Here is a 21,125-nt window from a genome sequence, read left to right as displayed (position 1 = left end):
ATCATCATGGTTGCTGATTTTGAGTAAGCAAGCAAATTTAATCTGAATTCGTGAATAAATTTTAAAAACAAATTGTTTTCTTGGTTTAAAAATAATGGATTTATTGTTTTTATTTTTTATTTTCCTTAAAGTAACCCATTTTGACTCTATGCACCAGTCCGGTTTTATGACTTGAAAAAAAAAAAATTTAATAATCATTTTATTCCACCTTCTCTTACTCCGTCCATCGCCTATTTATATATATATCACCAATAATTGTCATGCGTCTCATCCTCATTCATTTCCTATAATAAGATTTTAAATTTACTTATAAAGTTATTTGACTCCTAAATCAATTAATCTAAAATTAGGAATGTATTTTTTTTTATAATTTTAAAATAAATCAAATCATAAAAATTTGACTTTATTTATATTGTTGATTCAGTAAAATCATTAACTTAATTCACTAACATATTGATAAAAAATGTAATGATCAAATAGAGTTTAAATCTTAACTAATTTATTATATTTTTGGTCAAAAAAATATTAAATGATGATTATAATTTTTAGTTAGGTCAGTCATAATGGATTAAAAATTTATCTAATATTTTTTTAAAAAAAGATTATTTAAAATTTATATTAATTATTTAATTAAAAATTTTATTGAAAACTAAACTATGTTATTAAGAATTATATTAATAACCATCTAACTAATTTTTAATTCAAAATTGACTTTAACTAGGATTTTATTTTTAGTCAAATTAAATTGTATCCTTATTTATGTTAAATAGAATTTGGTAATCTCAACTTAAAAATACAAGCTTCATAAATTTTTAATTTATAAACTCTTGAAAATCCTAAAATAAAAATAAAACGATGAAGCTTTCTTGGACTTTATGAATTGTTCTCTTAAAAACTTAGTACACTCATTTTTTGGAATCTGTTAAGTAAATAACAGAAAGTTAATCTGCAAAAACAATGGGGAAATAATGCTATCCTCATTGCCAAACAACCACAAAACAGAAAGTCAACTTTCTACAGGAAACGAGGTTTGACCACCGGCAAGAAGGAAATAATAAAAAGTAGTTTAATAAAAGCGGAATACGACGTGGACCCCACTCAATCCAAGTCCTCCAACAACGATTATTCACGCTGACGTGTCAATCTTAGATAATCCAATCAGTTGTGGGCCATCCCATGCTCCTCCTCATTTCCCGTCCGATCAGGGCCCTTCATTTTCCCTTCCTAAAAATACATCATCAATCATCATCTACCTTTTGCGAAACCAGAAATATCCCCCCTTTCTTTCTCCCTTCCTTAATCCTTCAGCCACCCAAGCTCGCGAAGAAGAGGTATAGAGTAAAAACAAAGAGGAAAAAGAAATCCATTTCACTTACAGATCGATCCCAGCTGAGATTTTGCCATGAAGAAGCAAACCACGGGTTCTCATTCCTCGAAACCCGCCAATTCAGTTCTTCCGTACCAGACCCCGAGATTGCGAGACCATTATCTCCTCGGCAAGAAATTGGGTCAGGGTCAATTCGGCACCACGTATCTATGTACCCACAAGCTTACCAATGCCCAATACGCCTGCAAGTCCATTCCCAAGCGCAAGCTCGTTTGCCGCGAGGATTACGAGGACGTGTGGAGGGAGATTCAGATCATGCACCACCTTTCCGAGCACCCCAATGTCGTGCAGATCAAGGGCACCTACGAGGATTCTGTGTTCGTGCACCTGGTCATGGAGCTCTGCGCCGGTGGTGAGCTTTTTGACAGGATTGTCGCCAAGGGGCATTACAGTGAGAGAGAGGCTGTGAAATTGATCAAGACCATTGTTGGCGTTGTTGAGGCTTGTCATTCTCTTGGGGTCATGCATAGAGATCTCAAGCCTGAGAATTTCTTGTTTGACACCCCGGATGAAGACGCCAAGCTCAAGGCCACCGATTTTGGTCTGTCTGTATTCTACAAGCCAGGTTAGTTGTTGCATTTTCATTTTCGGTCGTTTCTGTAATGATGTTTTTAATTTGTCTAGTTGATTTGAGAAGATCCATGATGCAAAATCTTGTACTTTTGTTTAAAATGGATTTCTTGCATAATGTTCGTTTTGTTCTCTTTCTCGTTAGTGGTAAGGAAATTGGCGGTTTTCATTTCTCACTTTTAGGGGCTCTTCTTAGATTGATTTTCTTAATTGTGAGTTTTGAAGGTTTATCGGGTTGACTCTTTGTACTGCTTGATTTTTTGGCAAGTGATTCTAAATAATTAGAGTGATCATCTGAAACGCAATGTCTCCTGCACTTTTAGGTTTATAAATTGGTTTTCTTCTGTTGTTGCAATATTGGTAATTGGTGAAACAATCTTCTGCTTCTCGTTGATTAGGATAGCACTTGGCTCATGCATTTTTGTTTCTTGATTTCATTGCCTTGATTTCTGGTTTTTTATCTTGTAATTTCTTCCAGTGATTGTTCCACTTCTAAATCCCGGAAGTCTACAAATTTTGGACTTACATTTTAATACTTTTTTATTTTTTTCTAATTCTAATGTTCTCTTGAGTCTTGATGTTTGTGTTTTATTTTCTTCTATCTTTTGTTCCGATCATCTGTTACGCCTTTTTATTTTAAGAGCATGATTTTCTTTTTTCTTGAAGTTGAGAACAATTCAATGCAACAGTAAATCCATTTCTGTAGTCCCATTGTTAATGGAACTCCTTATAGATTAGGCTTTAAATTTCTCGAGTCTTGACTAATATGTTTAGTTATGTATCAATATATATATTTTTTGAGACAAAAAGGAAAGCAATATTATTGACAAGGCACCCAGGGGATGTCACCTGTAAACAGAAGGAAAATTTCAAATACGTTAAAATGTCTATAAGCTTCCTGAGGTCCGTCCTCATCATACAAAAGAGGATGATCTTTAAACAAATAAGTATAAGTTCTAAAACCAAAAGTTCCTAACTCTATCAAAAGAATAATAACTGTCATCAAAGGCTCTATGATTAAATTTCTTCGAAATAACCAGCAGCATAGCTAAAGGAATGAGAGAGATAAGCTTCTTTTATCTTACCGCTTTGGATACCCTGCCAAGCGCAAGTCTTGCCCGCTACTAGTTCAGCCATCACCCAACTCAAGACAAGGAACTTAAGTGCAACACACCCAAGTGAGAAACTAAAGGTTAACACAGCAAAAAATGATTTGGACTCTCACCTGCCCTCTATGAGCATCCATTAAAACCAAATCTTGACTCTTTCTTTAAATTATCACTAGTGAGGCTTCTTCCATGTATCGTTTTTGATATTGGGAGATCATTTCATGGTTTTCCGAAATGTAGTGGTTTCAATTTTGTTGTTGATCCATCCACTTGTCTTGTTTGATTGAATGGCTTTGTTTGCATCATCTTTGTTAGGAGCTGGGAATCATTGAAGCTTGATTTGGGGTTTAGGTCTGGTTAATTTTTTGCATCCCTTTCTTTCCCCTTTGTTTGAAGTTTCATGCTGTTCTGGAGTTAGATCTTCATCTCCAATGTTTTAAATTTAGTTGTCCATTCAACTGGTTTTCCAAACTGCTTATTTGGCAACAACAAGAATTGAATGTGAAATCTTGCTACAATGAGTGAAGATGGCAAATTATGACTTTAACAAGCAAAGTTAGGTTCTAGTGACTTTGCAGGTGGCGTCATCATAATGGAGTGAGATAGAGTACTTTATTTCATCATTTTGGATATATTAGAATATTATAGAATATTGCTTATACATAATAATATGATTATCTTTACAAATATATAACCGTAATTAGGAAGAAAATAATTAAGGTAATTTATGTTGGTTACCATATATGAATCCGTTTACATGTATATATATCTCAACTTTTATTTCAATAAAGACATAAGAATTATTTAGTATTTTTTCTTTCTTAACTTTTTATATGGTATCAGAGATAGAGTTAGGATTAGGGTTAGGGTTGGGATTAGGGTTAGGATTAGTTTTTTTAGGGGTTGACCACCATTCTTGGACCAGTACAGATCACGGTTGGCACGGTGGTGCACGTAGAAGAGGTGGAGGAAGCCATTTTTCCGGCGGTTTTGAGTCCTCACGTGTTGGATGAACTAGAGAAAGGCTGGTTCGCGTGCAGATCAAGTTCGACACGAGGTTAGGACCTGAAGAGATGCTCGACCGGCCTATTTTGAGCAAGAAACCAGAAGGTCGGAGTGGAAAAAAGTCGCAGCGGAGTAGATCGCACGACAACAAGTTTTTTGGAGTTTTTCGGTGCGATTCGAGGTGTTTTCGCGAGCCCCTTCAGGATTTTGGTTGTCCGGTGGGGTTTGTGATGATTTCTGGCTAAAAGGAGGCATTCAGGTGATTTTCGACGGTGGCACGTGGCATTCCAATGGCAGTGAGTGAACTCCAGCAGCAGCGCGTGCGGTGGCACGTGAGCTCCGGTGGTTGATAGAATAGTTTTGGTAGGATTGTTGACAGCCGTGTGTGAAGAGATATTCTGTTTTATCATATTTTCTGATATATTTACAATGCTTTCTGGGTATCTTTGACTGTTGAGTTTTGAGTATTCTGAGTGACATATTTTTAATTTCTAGATTGAAATGGATGATAATATTGTTTGCTATTGCTGCCGTGAAGAAGAGCATAACAAACGATATTGTAAGAAATTGCAAAATCTTAATCGTAGGACACAGATCGCTAATATTATTACTGCTACTGCTAACTCGTCCGTTGAGAAAACTGTTATGATTTTAGCTGATCAGTATACTAAATTCACTTAGTATCGGGAATCTTTAAATAAATTTTATTCTCTTACTGAATCAAAAGAAAAATGTCTTGTCTTCTTCTCAAACAGATGAGTGATTGATTTTAGTGTTACAGATCACATGACAGACAATCTTAATATTTTTCTAATTTTCGACCACACAAAGCACATTTTTTTGTAACTATTGCTGATGGGTCGACGTTTAATATTGTGGGTTCGAAGACTACAAAATCAATGTAATTTATTACTCTGTCATCTATATTAACTCTACCTATACTTGCCTTCAATCTGATATCTGTAAGTAAGTTTACTAAAAATTTGAATTGTTGTATTATATTTTTTCCTGATTACTGTGTTATTCTAGAACTTATGACGAATCAGACTATTGGTAAAAGAAATATATGAGGTAGTCTTTACATTTTTGATACTTGGGTACCTCGATCAGTTACCTGCTCTACTATTATCTCTCAATTCGAAGGACATTGCCAATTGGGACATCCATCTCTACCTGTATTGAATAAGTTATGTTCTCAGTTTCATGATATACTTTCATTGGATTGTGAGTCATGTCAGTTTGTAAAGTATCATCGTAGTCCATCAGGTCCAAGGTCAATAGACGAGCTGAGTCTGGCTTTGATTTAGTTCTGTTTAGAGCTCTTGTCCTATTTTGTCCAAAATTGGGTTCAAGTATTTCGTTACTTTTGAGGATGATTTTTCTCGAAGAATTTGGATATATTTTATGAATAAGCGTTCAGAAGTATTTTTTTCACTTTTGTACTTTCTGTGTTGAAGTCAAGACACAATTCAATGTTTCTATGTATGTATTGAGGAGTGATAATGCTAAACAATATATGTCAGATTCATTTCAGAACTATATGACACAACATAGGATCTTTCACCAATTCTCGTGTGTTGATACACCATCTCAAAATTGGGTCGTTGAGAGAAAAAATAAGCATTTTCTTGAGATAGCTCGAACCCTCTTGTTTCAAACACAAGTCTCTAAACAATTCTGGGCTAACCCCGTTTCTACAACTTGTTTATTGATTAATCGTATGACATCTACAGTGCTTGATGGGAATGTTCCTTATAGTTTTCTTTTTCTTAACAAGTCTTTGTTTCCGGTGCAGTTTAAGATATTTGGTAATACCTGTTATGTTCGATATGTGTGACTTACTGTGACAAAATTGGACTCAAAGACCTTGAAGTGTGTATTTTTGAGATATTTTCATCTTCAGAAAGGATACAGGTGCTACTCTCCGGATCTCAATAAGTACTTGGTATCAACTAATTTAGTTTTTTCAGGAAATATATCGTTATTCTTCTCATCGTCTAAGTTTACAAGTTAGGAGGTGGACGACGAGTGGCTCATCTATAGTTTTACAACAGGTGCCTTTACTGAGCAAACAGATAAAAGTGTTCATCTAGATGATATGCCAAGCTCCACTTGAGCAAGTTGGTGATAGTGTTCGTGTGCCTCTGGCGTAAGTAGTATCGCCAATTGTCCATGTTTATTCCAGAAGACAACAAACTGATACATATCCTGCACTAGATTCGTCATCATGTAATTCTGCCTCACAGGACCTTGATCTTCCGATTGGTCTTCGTAAAGGTAAATGTCAGTGTACCATCCCTACACCAACTTATCCCATTCCTAATTTTATATTATATAACCATCTGTCTCCCTCATCAAGTGCTTTAATTACTTATATAGATTCAACTTCTATACTCAAGGCAGTTAAGGAGGCTTTGAATCACCCTGTTGGCGTAATGCTATGCTTGAGGAGATAAATGATCTTGATAATAATTATACTTGAAATCGGGTAGATTTACTGAAAGGAAAAAAGGTTGTAGGTGCAAATGAGTATTTGCAATCAAAGTGAAGCCAGATGACTCTGTGGTAAGAGTTAAAGCTTGACTAGTAACGAAAGACTATACTTAGACGTATAGACAATTCTGATACATTCTCTCCAGTGGCCAAGTTTAACTCTGTCCGTTTATTCATATCTATTGCAGCCTCCCGAGATTGGCTCTTACACCAACCGCATATTAAAAATGCATTTTTTCATGGTGATCTCTTAGAAAAAGTGTATATGTAGCAATCACTTAAGTTTGTTGCTCAGAAGGAGTACGAAAAAATTTGTCATTTGAAGTAATCTTTGTATGGTCTGAAAAAGAGTTCCTGTACATAGTTTGACAAGTTTAGTGAGGTAGTATGTGAGTTCGGATTGAAGAAGAGTAAGTGTGATCATTTAATCTTTTATACACCTTCAACAGTTGATATTATACTTCTTGTTGTTTATGTGGATGATATTGTGATTATAAGAGATGACTGTATAAGAATATCCTCTCTCAAGTTATTCTTGCATACCAAGTTTAATAGCAAAGATTTAGGACAATTAAAATACTTTTTGGGGGTCGAAATAATAAGAAATAAGGAATGGATTCTGTTATCTCAGAGAAAATATGTATTTGATCTACTTGCAGAAACAGGAAAGCTGGGAGTTAAGCCGTACAATACATCAATGATACCAAATATACGTCTTACAAAACATGATGACGATACCCTGGATGATCCAGAAAAATATAGACGACTAGTTGAGAAATTGAATTAATTCACTGTGACTCGTTTAGATGTAACATATCCTGTCAGTGTTGTTAGATAGTTTATATTGGCACCTACAGTCAAACATTGGGAGATTTTGAAAAAAATGTTGTGTTACTTAAAAGGTGTCTCGGGACTTGGCATAATATTTAGAAATTATGGATATACTTACATTGGATGTTTTATAAATGCTGATTGGAATGGATCTAAAATTGATAGGAGGTTTACTACGAGTTATTGTATTTTTGTTGGTGGGAATCTCATATCATGAAAAAATAAAAAATAATTAGTTGTATCTCGCTCAAACGCAGAGTTCGAGTATTGAGTTGTGACACAGTTTACATGCGAAATCTTATAGATACATCATCTATTAGATGAAGTGGACTTGAAATCCACATTTCCTGCAAAACTCTGGTGCGATAATCAGACTATCCTTCATATTGCCTCAAATTCTGTGTATAATGAGAGAACTAAACATATTGAGATTAATTGTTACTTCATTCGAGAGAATATTTAAGAAAACTTTATATGTACTGGTTATATGAAAACAAGAGAATAACTTAGTGATATATTCACAAAACCTCTGAATGGAATGCGAATTAGGTATTTTCGAAACAAACTGAGTATGATTAATATTTATACTCCAACTTGAGGGGAAGTATTAGAATATTATAGAATATTCCCTATACATAATAATATGATTATCTTTCTAAATATGTAACCGTAATTAAGAAAAAAATAATTAGGATAATTTATGTTGGTTATCATATATGAATTCATGTACATATATATCCCAACTTTCATTTCATTAAATATATAAGAATTATTCAGTATTTTTTCTTTCTTAACCCTTTACAGGATAAAAAACTGAGCCTACATTATCTGTTTCATATGGATAAAAAATCAAATTCTAATGTCATAATGAAATCTAAACATCTACTCAAATTTTGAATCAAGTGTATGAGAAAAAATCTTTGTTAAGTGTTGAATGGCACAATTTCAGTATCATTTGGTCCTACTCTCTTAGCTTGTAATTCTCTTGCCTTATGTGGACCTTTTATTCATTTTTGAGGTTTCCTTGAACTTCTCACAAACATGAAGCGGAGCGTGTTTATCCATCTTTTATGGCTTTTGCACTAGTTTTCTGTTTATTTCAAACCTAATTGTTAATTGCTTTTTTTCATTTGGTCTTTTCCAGGACAATATCTTTCTGATGTTGTTGGAAGTCCCTATTATGTTGCACCTGAGGTTTTGCGCAAATGCTATGGACCTCAAGTAGATGTGTGGAGTGCCGGGGTTATCCTTTACATCTTGTTAAGTGGTGTTCCTCCGTTTTGGGCAGGTATTAATTGTGAAAAGTTTCTGTAGTCATAAACTTGCAGATGCTTTACTGACAATTTGTATCTTCTTTGTGTTCATAATGCCAAATGAAAATATGGTAAATTGGATAATTTTTAACTCTTTCTGCAATGGTCATGTAATATTAGTATCTTATATTATTTATAGATTATAGATTATAGATTATTTAGGCTGCTGAGAAAAATATAATTTGTATCAGGAGGTTCTATGTTTGATTCGAAAAGAGTAGTTAGTTTTCGGAGATTTTCTGTTTGATTAGTGTGAAATCACAGAGTTGGGCGACAATTCTGCCAAATGTTTGCTGATGGTAAATTAGTCACTCATATCATGGTTAAAAATCTTGAGTTCAAATGTTGGCCAGCCACCTCACCCCCTCCTCAATTATCAGAAAAGTTGAAGATTTAAGGACAAGAGACCATTTCAGTTATTTCCCAATCAGGATTTAGAAACCTTTTAATCCATTTCTTGTTGCTTTGATATTGATCTTATTTGGTTGTAATTTGTTCTTATCCAAGAAAGTTATTAGACTAGGTCGGGATTGAGAACGATTTAGCTAAAATATCTTTCTGAGGCTCTTTGTCTAGCTTACTCTCTCTTGTTCTATTTTCTGTAGTTTGGAATATTTGACTATATCTCTATGCTCTTTTTTGTTGTTGTGTTTTCTCTGTAGATTCTTCACTCTCCTTCTTCATTTGAGGGTGACTGCTGGTTCTCATTGTTTTTCTTTGGCAAAGACACTCAAGCTGGAAATCTTCCCTTGGCTAGTCATTATTGCATCTCTAGGACATTCCCCTTCATCGCAACACCCTTATTTCCAATTCATTGTTTAATCTGATGATTACATCAGTTGAAAGTTGTTCATATTCAGAAACTTCCATGTTCACAACTGTTTCTTTTTGAATAATCCATGTTCACCAAAATTTAGACCTAGTTTCTTTGCATAAACTTATTGAGCCCTTTAATATTTTGTTGAGACCCGATCATATTGTCGATGTTAAATTCTCCTGGTGTCTACACTTGCAAATCCTTATTTTCTATCTTATTCTGCATCCTACAAGTCAAAATGTCGCTTTAACCAGCACCTTTTGTATGGTGAATGCTCATCCTAAGATAAAGGTATTGTTAGCAACTACTGATGTTAACAGGCTGAATGATGATGGTCTGCTTCATGCACGCACGTTAAACTATGCTCTAACAATCCATAGCAACTACTTTATTTCAAAAAAGAAAACAATCCATGGCAACTACTGATGTTAACAGGCTGAATGATAATGGTCTGCTTCATGCACTCAGGGTAAACTATGCTCTATCACTAGATTGTTTTAATTTGTTACCACAAGGCTGAGATCCATATCACCTGTTTTTGTGTTATGATGTCGTCTGTGGGCTTTAGGCTAGGTTGTTTGATATTTCCAGGTCACATCGTATCCCTCCCACCTGTGGACTCTGGCTGTGGTTTCCAAGAAGGAAGCAGAATGCTGTAAAGGTTGCAGAATGTGGATATTTGTCAGAAACCTTAGACATGGCTCTGATCTGTGAAGAATAATGAAGAAGAAGAGGAAGAAGATAGAGAAGACGAAGAAGGTTGAAGAGAGGAAAACATAGGTACTTTATTGATTCTTGACTTCGATGATTACAACTGATGGAAGATGACATTTTTATAGGCTTAAATACAATAAATAAAAACAGTCTTCATGACGGAATCATGCTTGCTGGAATCGTGTGGTCGAAATCACATGATGATGATGAGCGCAACATTGGGTGCGGGATGGATGGTAGAGGCTTTGGCTGCAGGGTGAGATGAATCTGATTAGGTTTGGTCAATGCTGATCCCAATTGGTTTTGGGTTTTCCCCATTTTGCCCCTCGGTGTGCATATTTCCGTTATTGCCCTTCTTTCTATAACAAATCTTGAGGGGTTTCCTGACAATACCCACCCTCCCCTTGAGCAGTAAACTCGTCCTCAAGGTTGAGGTGTGGGAATTGGTATTATAAATATTTGTAATTTTCCCATGTCTGTTCTTCGGTTTGATCTCCTTCCCAACGGATAAGAACTTGATCTAGTGGTTGATTACCTCATAATATGGTTCTCCGTTGTAAGATCTTCTTTGGTTGCATACTGAAGAAGTCTTATGTGGCTGTGGGGACAAGTTTTGTTGGATTTCCTATGTGTTGGGGATGCATTTCTTGAGTTGAGACACATGAAAAACGGGTGAATACTTGATTCTTTAGGTAGCTAGAGCTTGTATGCTACCTTCCCAATTTTCTGAGAGACTTAGAATGGTCCGTAGTATCAGAGTGATAATTTAGAGCCTCGTTCCTTCTTGAATGTCCCTTGTTTGAAAGGTTGTAGTTTGAGCAGTATCCAAGCATACTTTGAAACTTCTCTCACTTTGAGGATTATCTGCGTATTGCTTGGTTCTGGATTGTGCCTATAGTAGCTATTGACGTATGGTCTTGTTGGTCTCTTCTCTTTTTGCTAGGAACATCTCTACTGAGGGTAATGTAGAGTAGAATTCTATGGAATCAGAGAAATGTGGAGGTGGATACCTGCAGAGTGCTTGAAAAGGTGTCGTCTTGAAACTTGTATGGTACGAAGTGTTATTTCACCATTCAACTGCGGCTAACCATTTGGTCCAAGTCTTCGGTTGTTGGTAGTCATGCATCATATGGACATTTCTAGACACTGATTGAGCTTTTCTGTTTGTCCATTGGTTTGGGGGAGGTATGCAGAACTGAAGAGTAAATTTGTCCCTATTGCCTTCATTAGATCTTCTAAAATAAACTAATAAATTTTTTATCTCGATTAGTCACTATTACTTGTAGAATTCCTTGCAGCTTGTGTATCGTCTCCATGTAACTTCGCACTACTCAGATTGCAGTAAAAAGGTGTCGCAGGGGAACGAAATGTCTATACTTGGTGAAGTGGTCTACTACTGCTAATATAATATCCTTACCTTCTAGTTTGGGCAACTGTTCAATAAAGTCCGTGGATATGTGTGTCCAAACATGTAGTGGAACTGGCAGTGGTTGTAGTAGCCCGGGTGTGGGAACTCGCTCTATTTTGCAGCGTTGACAAATGTCGCATTGTTAGACCAACTGTAAAATATGCGTCTTCATATTGGACTAATAGAAGTGTTGTTTGACCCTCTCATAAGTGACTCTAGCTCTAGAGTGACCTCTTATTCTGGAATTATGGCATTGGCAAAGCAATTGATTGCAAAGTTCCTCTTTATCTCCTGTGTGTAATCTACCTTTGTATTTTATTATGCCTTGTTGTAGGGAGAAAGGGGGTTTGTTATTAGGGGAGACCATTAGTTCTAATAGCGGTTGTTTGGTGAAGGGATCGTTGGTATAACTATCGCTTACTTCCAACATCTAGGCAGGCATGAACATGGAGAGGGTGTATAAGACTTTTGTTTTAGAGTCGTGGGAGTCTCTTCTTGAAAGAGCATCAACTACTTTATTGGATGACCCTTGCTTGTACTAGATCATGTAATTTAGGTCCAACAGCTTGAAAATCCCCTTTTGTTGTACCATGGAGGATACCCTTTGATCTAACAAGTACTTTAGGTTGCTCTGATCGATTCTAATGATGAAGAAGGTTCCTTCTAAATAGTGCCACATTGTCTTACCGCATAGAGAACCGCCATAAGTTCTTTTTCGTATACTGATTTAGTCTGATTCTTAGGGCTAAAAGTCTTGCTTATGAAGGCTATGAGTTGATTTTCTTACATCAGGACTACTTCAATACTTTTGTTGCTTGCATCTGTCTCGATAGTAAAATGATATCCAAATTTGGGCAGTCATAGGACTGGACTGGAAGTTATGATTGCCTTTAATGACTAGAAGGCCTGATATGCTTATGCATTCCATTCAAAAGCACCGGTTTTTAACAAATTGGTGAATGGTTGGGTTATGAGTTCGCAATTTTGTATAAACTTGCGATAATATCTTGTTTAGTTCAGAAAACCTTTAAGGGCCTTAATCATCTGGGGAGTAGGCCACTTGACCATGGTTTCGATCTTTCGCGGGTCTGTTTCTACCATTCGACCAGAGATAATATGCCCAAGATACTCCATCTCGGTTTGAAAGAAGCAACACTTTGATTGTTTTGTATACAACTTGTTATCTTAGAGTGTGTTTAGAACTTCTTCTAAATCGATGCTCATGCTTAGTAGTACAGTAGTACAGTAGATCAATACGTCATTAAAGAAGACTAGTACAAACTTTTGGAGAAAAACCTTGAAGACGTGATTCATGAGGGCCTGAAAGATAACTGGGGCGATAGTTAGGCTGAAAGACATCATTCTGAATTCAAAGTGGTCCTGGTGTGTTCTGAAGGTCGTTTTGTGGATGTCTGTTTCTTTACCCTGATTTGATGATATTTTGTTTAGAGATCAATTTTAAAGAAAATATTTGCTCCATACAATTCATTAATAAGATCATCAATAATGGGTATGGAAAACTTGTTTTTTATGGTCAGAGATTTGAGTTCTCTGTAATCCACATTAAATTTTCATGTGTCATCTTTCTTTTAACGAGCAATACTAGTGAAGAGAAGGGACTACCACTGGGTCCTATTAATGAGTCATTCAAGATTTGTTGTATTTGTTTTTATATCTCATTTTTTTGATGGAATGAATACCTGTAGGGTCGAATATTCACGTGGCATTATGTTGGGACAAGATAATGATGTGGTCGAAGGCTCTGAGTGAAGGCAACCCGTGGGGTTCCCAAAAGACATCTTGATACTGTGTAAGTAGCGGTTCTAGTGCTAGATTGGGTATCTTTGGAGTTGGTACCTCTTCTGGAACTTTCATTATTAGGAATATTTTTTCATTTTCGACTGCTTGCTTTTGTTTGACCGCTTGTTTCGCCTTTGTTTCTCTTGCCTTGGATGCTTCATGGAAGCCACATCCTTGCAATGATATCTGTAAGTTTTCATAATTAAATCTTACCCTTATGTGGATAAACTCAAATACAACTGGGTCAAATTACTTCATCCAATTGACTCTTAGTATCATGTCATAATCTCTCAATGAAATAATCCGGAAATTGTAAGTTTTCATAATTAAATCTTACCGTTATGTGGATAAACTCAAATACAACTGGGTCAAATTACCTCATCCAATCGACTCTTAGTATCATGTTATAATCTCCCAGTGAAATAATGTAGAAATTGTAGGTGAACTTGTAGCCTTGCATAGTCCATGTCACCTCTGGACATTAAAGGTGGCTAGACATTTTTGTCTGTTAGCCACCATAACTGCCAGTGGTTTATTGCTGACCACCTGATTTTTGACCCATGTAGAAGCTTCGTTGTCTAGCAAGGAATGTGAGCTTCTACTATCTAATGGGACCAACACATCTTACCCTGATAATGTCCCTCTTATCTTCAAGGTGCTTCTTGTGATGACCCTTTCTATTGCTTTTAGAGACAGAGTGCCAGTAAGGTCGTCGTCAATCTCTTTAGCTCCTTGTAAGACTTTGTTCTTTGGGATCTCTTCGGTCATGATCTTCTCTACTGCCATTATTGCTTTGTTGGAGTATTGGTGCTCTAGGAAATACTCATCTCTATATTTGTAATAAGTTGTTGATCTTTTAAGTTATGGTCCCTTCTCCATGCTCTTGGAAGGTCTATCATGATATCGATCTTTTTATGATAATGGAGCATCATAACTGTGAAGATAGGGATTTCGAAACTTTATTACTGATTGTTCTTGTCATAAGGCTTGTTCGAATACTTGGTTGAGCTTTTGCGGTTTGAGAATCCTTATCATGGGTGATAGTTGTGGCCTGAGGCCACTGATAAAAGTGAATATGAAAAATCTCTGTTAGGTTATCAGCATCCATAAGAGAAAGTAAGTATTTAAATAGTTCTACATAATCGAGAACGGTACCTATTTGGTATAATTTGGTGAACTCTTCTATGAAGTCCTTCTGGGAGGGTCCTCCAAATGGTCGACAGAGTTCTTTCAAAAAATATTCCTAGTGTAGGGTGCCAAATTTAGCTAGCCATCCACGATACCATACGTTGACAACTTCTCCCAAATATAGGGATGCAATCTCTATTTTTTACTCATTGGGGGTGCGGTGGACTATAAACTATTTTTTACAATGCCAAACCTATCCACGAGGGTCTCCTCCAAAAAGGGGAATTTCCACCTTAGGGAGTGTGTAAATGTGGATCAGACGAGTTTGGTTCATGGTTGTGCATGGTCCAGTGCGATCCAAAAGTTCTATTGGCCAATTTCTAGTCAGCCCGCTTCAGGTCGGTGCTAGACCGGTCAGGTCAAACTGGTTCGGGCCAATCTATTTCTTCAGCCGGTTAGGTTTTGGTTCGGAGAGACTGAGTCGGTTAAAAAGGGTAATCCTAACCCTTGTTTACTTAGATTTGAGCTCGTGCCATACGGGGGAGATAGGAGACCTTGCCTGCATGGGTCTTGGCTTCCTGTCGCGCCGAATTTCCTTCGGTTCGATCAGTGGTTCCGCCTTGGAGCAGCTCTAGTATCACGTTAAACTGTTGGCGTGATTTGTCTGTGAACGCCGATAGTTTTAGATCGACTTCTTTCACAGTGAGTATTTCGGGATTTTCTAGTTCGATCATCAGAGCCTTCCCCTTCGATCGTGTTCAGGTGGTGACACTGGTGTAGAATTCAGCCGGTTCTAGCTTTGATACTATCTTGTCAGAAACTTTAGACATGGCTCTGATTTTTGAAAAATAATAAAGAAGATGAAGAAAATAGAGAAGTCGAAGAAGGTTTAAGAGAGGAACTTTATTGATTTTTTATTTCAATGATTCCAATTGATGGAAGAGGGCATATTTATAGGCCTAAATACAATAAATAAAAATGGTTTTCATGGCGGAATCATGCTTGCTAGAATCGTGCAGCCAGAATCACGTGATGATGATGAGAACGGCGTCGGATGCTTGATGAATTGTGGATGACAAAGGCATCGGCTGTGGGATGAGATGAATCCTGTTAGGGTTAGTCAACCCTAACTCCAGCTGGTTCTAGGTTTTCCCAAATTTACCCTTTGGTGTGTTTATTTTCCTTCTTGCGCTTCTTTCTGTAATAAACCCTGAGGGGTTTTCTGACAATATTGTTATTAGAGAGAAATGCAAAGCTTTGTGAACACCATTCTCCACATCCTCAGCTTCTTTGCTTTAGAGTGACCTTTTCTTGCATCTTTTTGGTTGGAGACTCATATGGGGATAGCTCTTTTAACTATTTTGCAAACATATTGTGCTGCAATTTTATACTAATGTCTATATTTTCTTTTTTTCTTTATTAAAAAAAATTAGGAGGTTCTCTTGTTCTTTTGTTCTTCACTTTTCTCTCTACTAATATTTCTATTTTTTTATAAATAAAAAATGTCAAGATAATAAGAAAAAGGTAAATTATTAAAAAGATCTAAATCATAATCAAACACAATATCTCCTAAAGCCAATACAACATTCTAAACAATGTATATAGTCTAAGAACGGTGTAGATGCATGAGTGCTACAAACTTATTTAAGAATCTTCCAATTAGCTCATTGTCATGCTGCATCTGTTTTTCTTCTTTTTTTTTTTACACAGAAGAGTATTTATCTATTCCCTCAACTTGCAGAAACTGAATCAGGAATCTTCAGACAGATTTTACAAGGAAAACTAGACTTTGAATCTGACCCATGGCCAAGTATATCCGAAAGTGCGAAAGATTTGATCAGGAAGATGCTTGAGAGGGACCCCAAGAAAAGACTTACTGCTCATGAAGTGTTATGTGGGTCTTTTGTACTTTGACACAAAGTATTCTGGTCTTCTTGTAGCAACATTGTGCAAGAATAATGATTTTTTCATTTGCGATTCTTGGTTAGTCTAAGTTATAACGATGGAATCCGTTTGTGTACTAGGTCACCCATGGATTGTGGATGATAGAGTTGCACCAGACAAACCTCTGGATTCTGCTGTATTGTCACGCCTGAAGCAGTTCTCAGCAATGAATAAACTTAAAAAGATGGCATTGCGTGTATGTTTTTTTTTACATTCCTTTATTCTATTCACTTATGCAGATGCATGTTCTAGGAGGATGATGATGCTGGTCTACAAAATGGAGGCCAATGGAATGCATGTTCTTTCAAAATGAGCCAAGCTGATAGAAAAGGCAGAATAAACAAAAAATATCATGTTGTCAATAGTCATTTTTGCTATTTGATATAAGGGATCATGCATACTTTTGCATGGTTTAATCTACCTAACATGACAGAATCATGTGATCTATAAGTCAGTTCCACTGGCTTTGTATATGGAAGTCGATACATGTTTACTGGCAGTCATGTCTAATCATGCATCTCCTAACTTCTAAACACATTTAAAACAACCTAGTATTACAAAGTACATGATTTTAATAGTGCCATAATCTTTTCATGAGCTAATTTACTACTAGTCCTATCATCAGTTGGAGTTAAGTGCTTCCTAATATGAGTCTAATTTATTTTAATAGAAAGAAGCCTGGGAAATGGATTTGGAAGATATATAGGTTTTCCTCAGTTGCATATGTCTTTGTTTCTTTAATTTGATGTGTGTTTTTATGGAGACATGAAGTTTCATGCTCTTTTCAAAGCCTGTTAGCATATCATACACCATAATATGCAGCGAACTTTACAGTCATTGGGCAGTTTATTTGATAATTATGTAAGGATTAGTTTGTCCTCGATCTGTTAAATGCATCCCTTTCCATCTTTGTGGTTTTTGGAAGAATGAGGATGGTAGAATGCCTTGAGTTTTTGGACAGGGGCCTTTTTTACATGGTTGTGAGTGTTGGTATTGGAGAGAAATGCATCAGTAGTTTTTAAAGTCCATCTAACTACTTTCTCGACTACTGTGAGATATAATGACTTTTGATGTCTCTTTGGGCTAAGGCTCAACTTCTTTGGCTATTTTTTAAAGAGATTGGATTGAGTTTTGATTTGCTTTTTGTTTCTCTCCCTTCTTTCCTTTTCTTCCTTTGGAGATCTCTTATCTTCCATTGATATACTTCCATCTTTTTTTTTTCTTTTTCTAATAATCCTTATTTTTTTTCTTTTTAATAAAAACACATATGAGAAACTTATTTCTATACAATTCAAAAAACTAAATATGCTAGTTACAATAGAGAAAATAATGGATTAATACAAGTGTTACTTTCATCTGTCCTTTGACTATTTCATAAATGTGCAAGTTTTAATTACTTTCATGAAAAACAATGTAGAAACAGATGAATAAAAAAATAAAAAATAAAAGAAATGTGTTTTTGTACTCTTGTAACCATATTCTTCTATGGGGCCGTGGTATATAACCTTTGGACAATGGTCTACAGCTTGTTGAGGATAAATTGGATTATTGCGGGGTCGGTGAGGGAAGAGACTTCAGCGTGGGAGGGAATTTTTAAGGGAATAAAATTTGTAAATCTTATTCTATTGACTATATTTTGATTGATTTGGAAAGAGAGAAATAGTAGAGTTTTTGAATGTATAGAAGGGGAGATGACTAAAATTAAGGATAGAAGGTTGCATTTCTTTGGTTCTTTGATATTGAGACATGATATTTGCAGGTTGGAGAATTTTGGGAAAGTTAGAGATATACTAATTAATCTCTAAATATTTTTGTTTATGGCTGGTACTGTGGATTTAATATACTTGTTATGCATTTTATTTTTAAAAAATGTTTTTTGTACCAAGCAGACACTAAATTCTTGATTTACAGTATGTTATATGCTTTCTGATGTAGCAGATTGATAAGGCTGAGGTAGAGGTGATCATTTTTAGGGCTAAACTATTAGTTCTCACAATTTGAGATTTCTAATCTTTATGTGTCAAATGATCCAAATCCTTTCGTGGAGTCCTTTTTACTTGGGAGGGTCTAAATTTCTTTGTAGTTGAAACAAATCAACTGCCAAGTAAAAGGTGTATGAGTCAAAATTAAGAGCCAGAAACCCAAGTAAAGGGGGAATTGGACAGAGAAAGGGGAGTCTCATAATTCTGCAGTAATCAAAATTATCTTTTCCTTTCCAGAGGCAATAATCACATCTATAAAGGAAATAGCTCTGTGTTCTTGGCAGGAAAAGGAAATGGCTATATTTTATGTTACATTTTGGACTGACTTGATATCTCATATGTTATCTCATATGTAAAGCTCTGTTATGTGTTTGCTTTTCCAATTTTATTATGAAAATGGTCCAGTTTTCAAGTTGGAGAAATTCTGTTTCAGGTCATAGCTGAAAGACTTTCAGAAGAAGAAATTGGTGGTTTAAAAGAACTGTTTAAAATGATTGATACAGATGGTAGCGGGACAATAACATTTGAGGAACTTAAAGCTGGTTTGAAAAGAGTGGGCTCTGAACTGATGGAATCAGATATCAAGACCCTAATGGAAGCAGTAAATATCTGACTGAGCTGTGTCTATCTTTGTCATTCATCTAAGTTGGATAACAATAGAAACATCTTGTATTGTAAACTCTGGCAGGCTGATATAGATAACAATGGGACAATAGACTATGGTGAATTTCTTGCTGCTACTTTGCACTTGAATAAGATGGAGAGAGAGGAGAATTTAATTGCGGCCTTCTCCTTTTTTGACAAAGATGGTAGTGGTTACATCACCGTAGATGAGCTTCAACAGGCTTGCAAAGAGTTTGGCCTAGGTGATGTTCGTTTGGATGACATGATCAAAGAGATTGATCAAGACAATGTAAGTCTATTGAATGTCAAGGTTCTCATGTTAAGTAATTTAAACTTTTCTGTTTGGTGCAATTTTATATTCATAATCATTACCGTATCATCTGCATCATCATACTTCTCCTTATCTTTTTGCTTGCGGTCCTGTAAGTGTAATAGTTTATAATTAGATGTCTATAAAGTGTGGCATCTAAATTGAAACTACAGGACTTTGCATAAGTAGGCAAAAGAACTCAAACTGAATAACTAGAAGGCTCAGATCAGACTACAATGAAATGAAGAGAGAAAAGGAGTAAATGGAACGGAGATTTTGCTTCTTTTCACAAAAGAAGCATCAACAAACCAAAAATTTCCCTATCTTCATAAAATTGTCTAGTTTTAAGTTGCAAAGCAGCTTTCTACCGGAACAAGCAACTCTACAGAGTATAGTTTTTTTGTGGCCAAAATTATTTTGGAATTTCATCTAAACTCCTCTTAGAACCACTCATGTCAGCCTTGTCCCTCTCCTCATACCTGGTATTTCTCTATGAAAGAGCAGAAAGAAACTGAGCACTGAATCCTCTTCCCAATCATTGTCATCCAAACCTTATATCCGAAAGTCTTTTACCATTGAGCCTCGAGCATTTTGCCAACCAAGAATGTGTCTTCCTAGCTAGGTTGTAAAGAACTGAAAATTAATTCCTTGAAGCTTGATTGGCGCACCAAATATCTTTCCCAAATAAGGTGAAGGGTATTTTCGAAAAATGTGTAGGCTAAGGATGTTCTTTGGGACATCTATCTTTGGCAAGACGGAATTCTTTTAATGGTAATCTGGGCTTATGATTCAGTGTTGCTTGTTACATTACATGATGGCACTCTCTATCTTCCTCTCTCTCTCTCTCTCTCTCTCTCTCTCTCTCTCTCTCTCCCTCTCTCTCTCTCAGAGTCCAACTCGCACACCACCTATTTTCAACAGACTCTGCAGGTAGTGTATGTAGGCTTCAGCTTAAGATTAATTTTATTAATTGATGACTTGGATTATGCGGCTTATATTATATATGCAGGATGGGCGAATAGATTATTCAGAGTTTACGGCAATGATGAGAAAGGGTGATGGAGTTGGAAGGAGCAGAACAATGAGAAACAACTTGAACTTCAATCTAGCTGATGCCTTGGGAGTTAATAATTCAGAGCCAGAGACCAACTGAAATCAGTCTTGTATAGTTTAATAAAGAAACATTCGGTTGATAGGGAGAAAGAAATAGCAACAGTTTGATTTCATGATCAAGAGCCTTTGTGTTTTAGTGGGAACATTTCTACCCTTCTTAGGAAAGATAATGATGCTTTATTACAGCTTAACTATACTTGATAATGTTTTGACATATGATTGTATCTGTCCTTGATGGGTTTAATTAAACCTGTAGTAGGCTCAATGTAAATCATACAGAGAACAGTTAAACTTTTAAATGTAGGAGTTTCACTTTCCTTTCTATGCCAATTAATTTGCTTCATAACTTTTGAGTAAATTACAGCTTCACCTGTTGCAGTTTGGTCTTATTATAATTTAATGTTGTCTCTCTTTTTCTAATGATAATTTCATTTTTCTGGATTTTGGTATTTATTATGAATGCCTAAATCATCGCAAAAATTGCATAGACTGAATTATAATAAAGTGCAATTGTAAATTATTCTCTTTTTCTTGTGTTCACATATTGATAAAAATTTAAAAATTCTAGTAAAAATAA

General features: G+C 35.8%; 1 protein-coding gene across 1 annotated transcript; it reads left to right on the top strand.

Annotated features, from left to right (window-relative positions):
* Positions 1-1,238: 1,238 nt before the first annotated feature.
* On the top strand, positions 1,239-20,878 carry CDPK2 (calcium-dependent protein kinase 2). Its single transcript, XM_088221198.1, has 7 exons — positions 1,239-1,952; positions 8,540-8,683; positions 16,317-16,469; positions 16,600-16,715; positions 18,935-19,102; positions 19,190-19,414; positions 20,445-20,878. Exons 1-7 carry the CDS (start codon positions 1,403-1,405, stop codon positions 20,586-20,588), a joined length of 1,500 nt encoding a protein of 499 aa, XP_088077324.1. The 5' UTR covers positions 1,239-1,402; the 3' UTR covers positions 20,589-20,878.
* Positions 20,879-21,125: the final 247 nt, after the last annotated feature.

The sequence above is a fragment of the Carica papaya genome, chromosome 1 (genome assembly GCF_054855325.1).
Source record: "Carica papaya isolate Zhongbai chromosome 1, ASM5485532v1, whole genome shotgun sequence".
Lineage (NCBI taxonomy): Eukaryota > Viridiplantae > Streptophyta > Magnoliopsida > Brassicales > Caricaceae > Carica > Carica papaya.
The sequence above is the reverse complement of the archived record's forward strand: the minus strand, read 5'-3'. Positions and strand labels throughout refer to the sequence as shown.

Bases quoted from the DNA above. Each gene is read 5' to 3' on its own strand.
- CDPK2 (XM_088221198.1), top strand. From the start codon at position 1,403: ATGAAGAAGCAAACCACGGGTTCTCATTCCTCGAAACCCGCCAATTCA. The intron at 1,953-8,539 runs GTTAGTTGTTGC...GGTCTTTTCCAG, and splicing joins GTCTGTATTCTACAAGCCAG to GACAATATCTTTCTGATGTT. The intron at 16,470-16,599 runs GTGGGTCTTTTG...TTTGTGTACTAG, and splicing joins TACTGCTCATGAAGTGTTAT to GTCACCCATGGATTGTGGAT.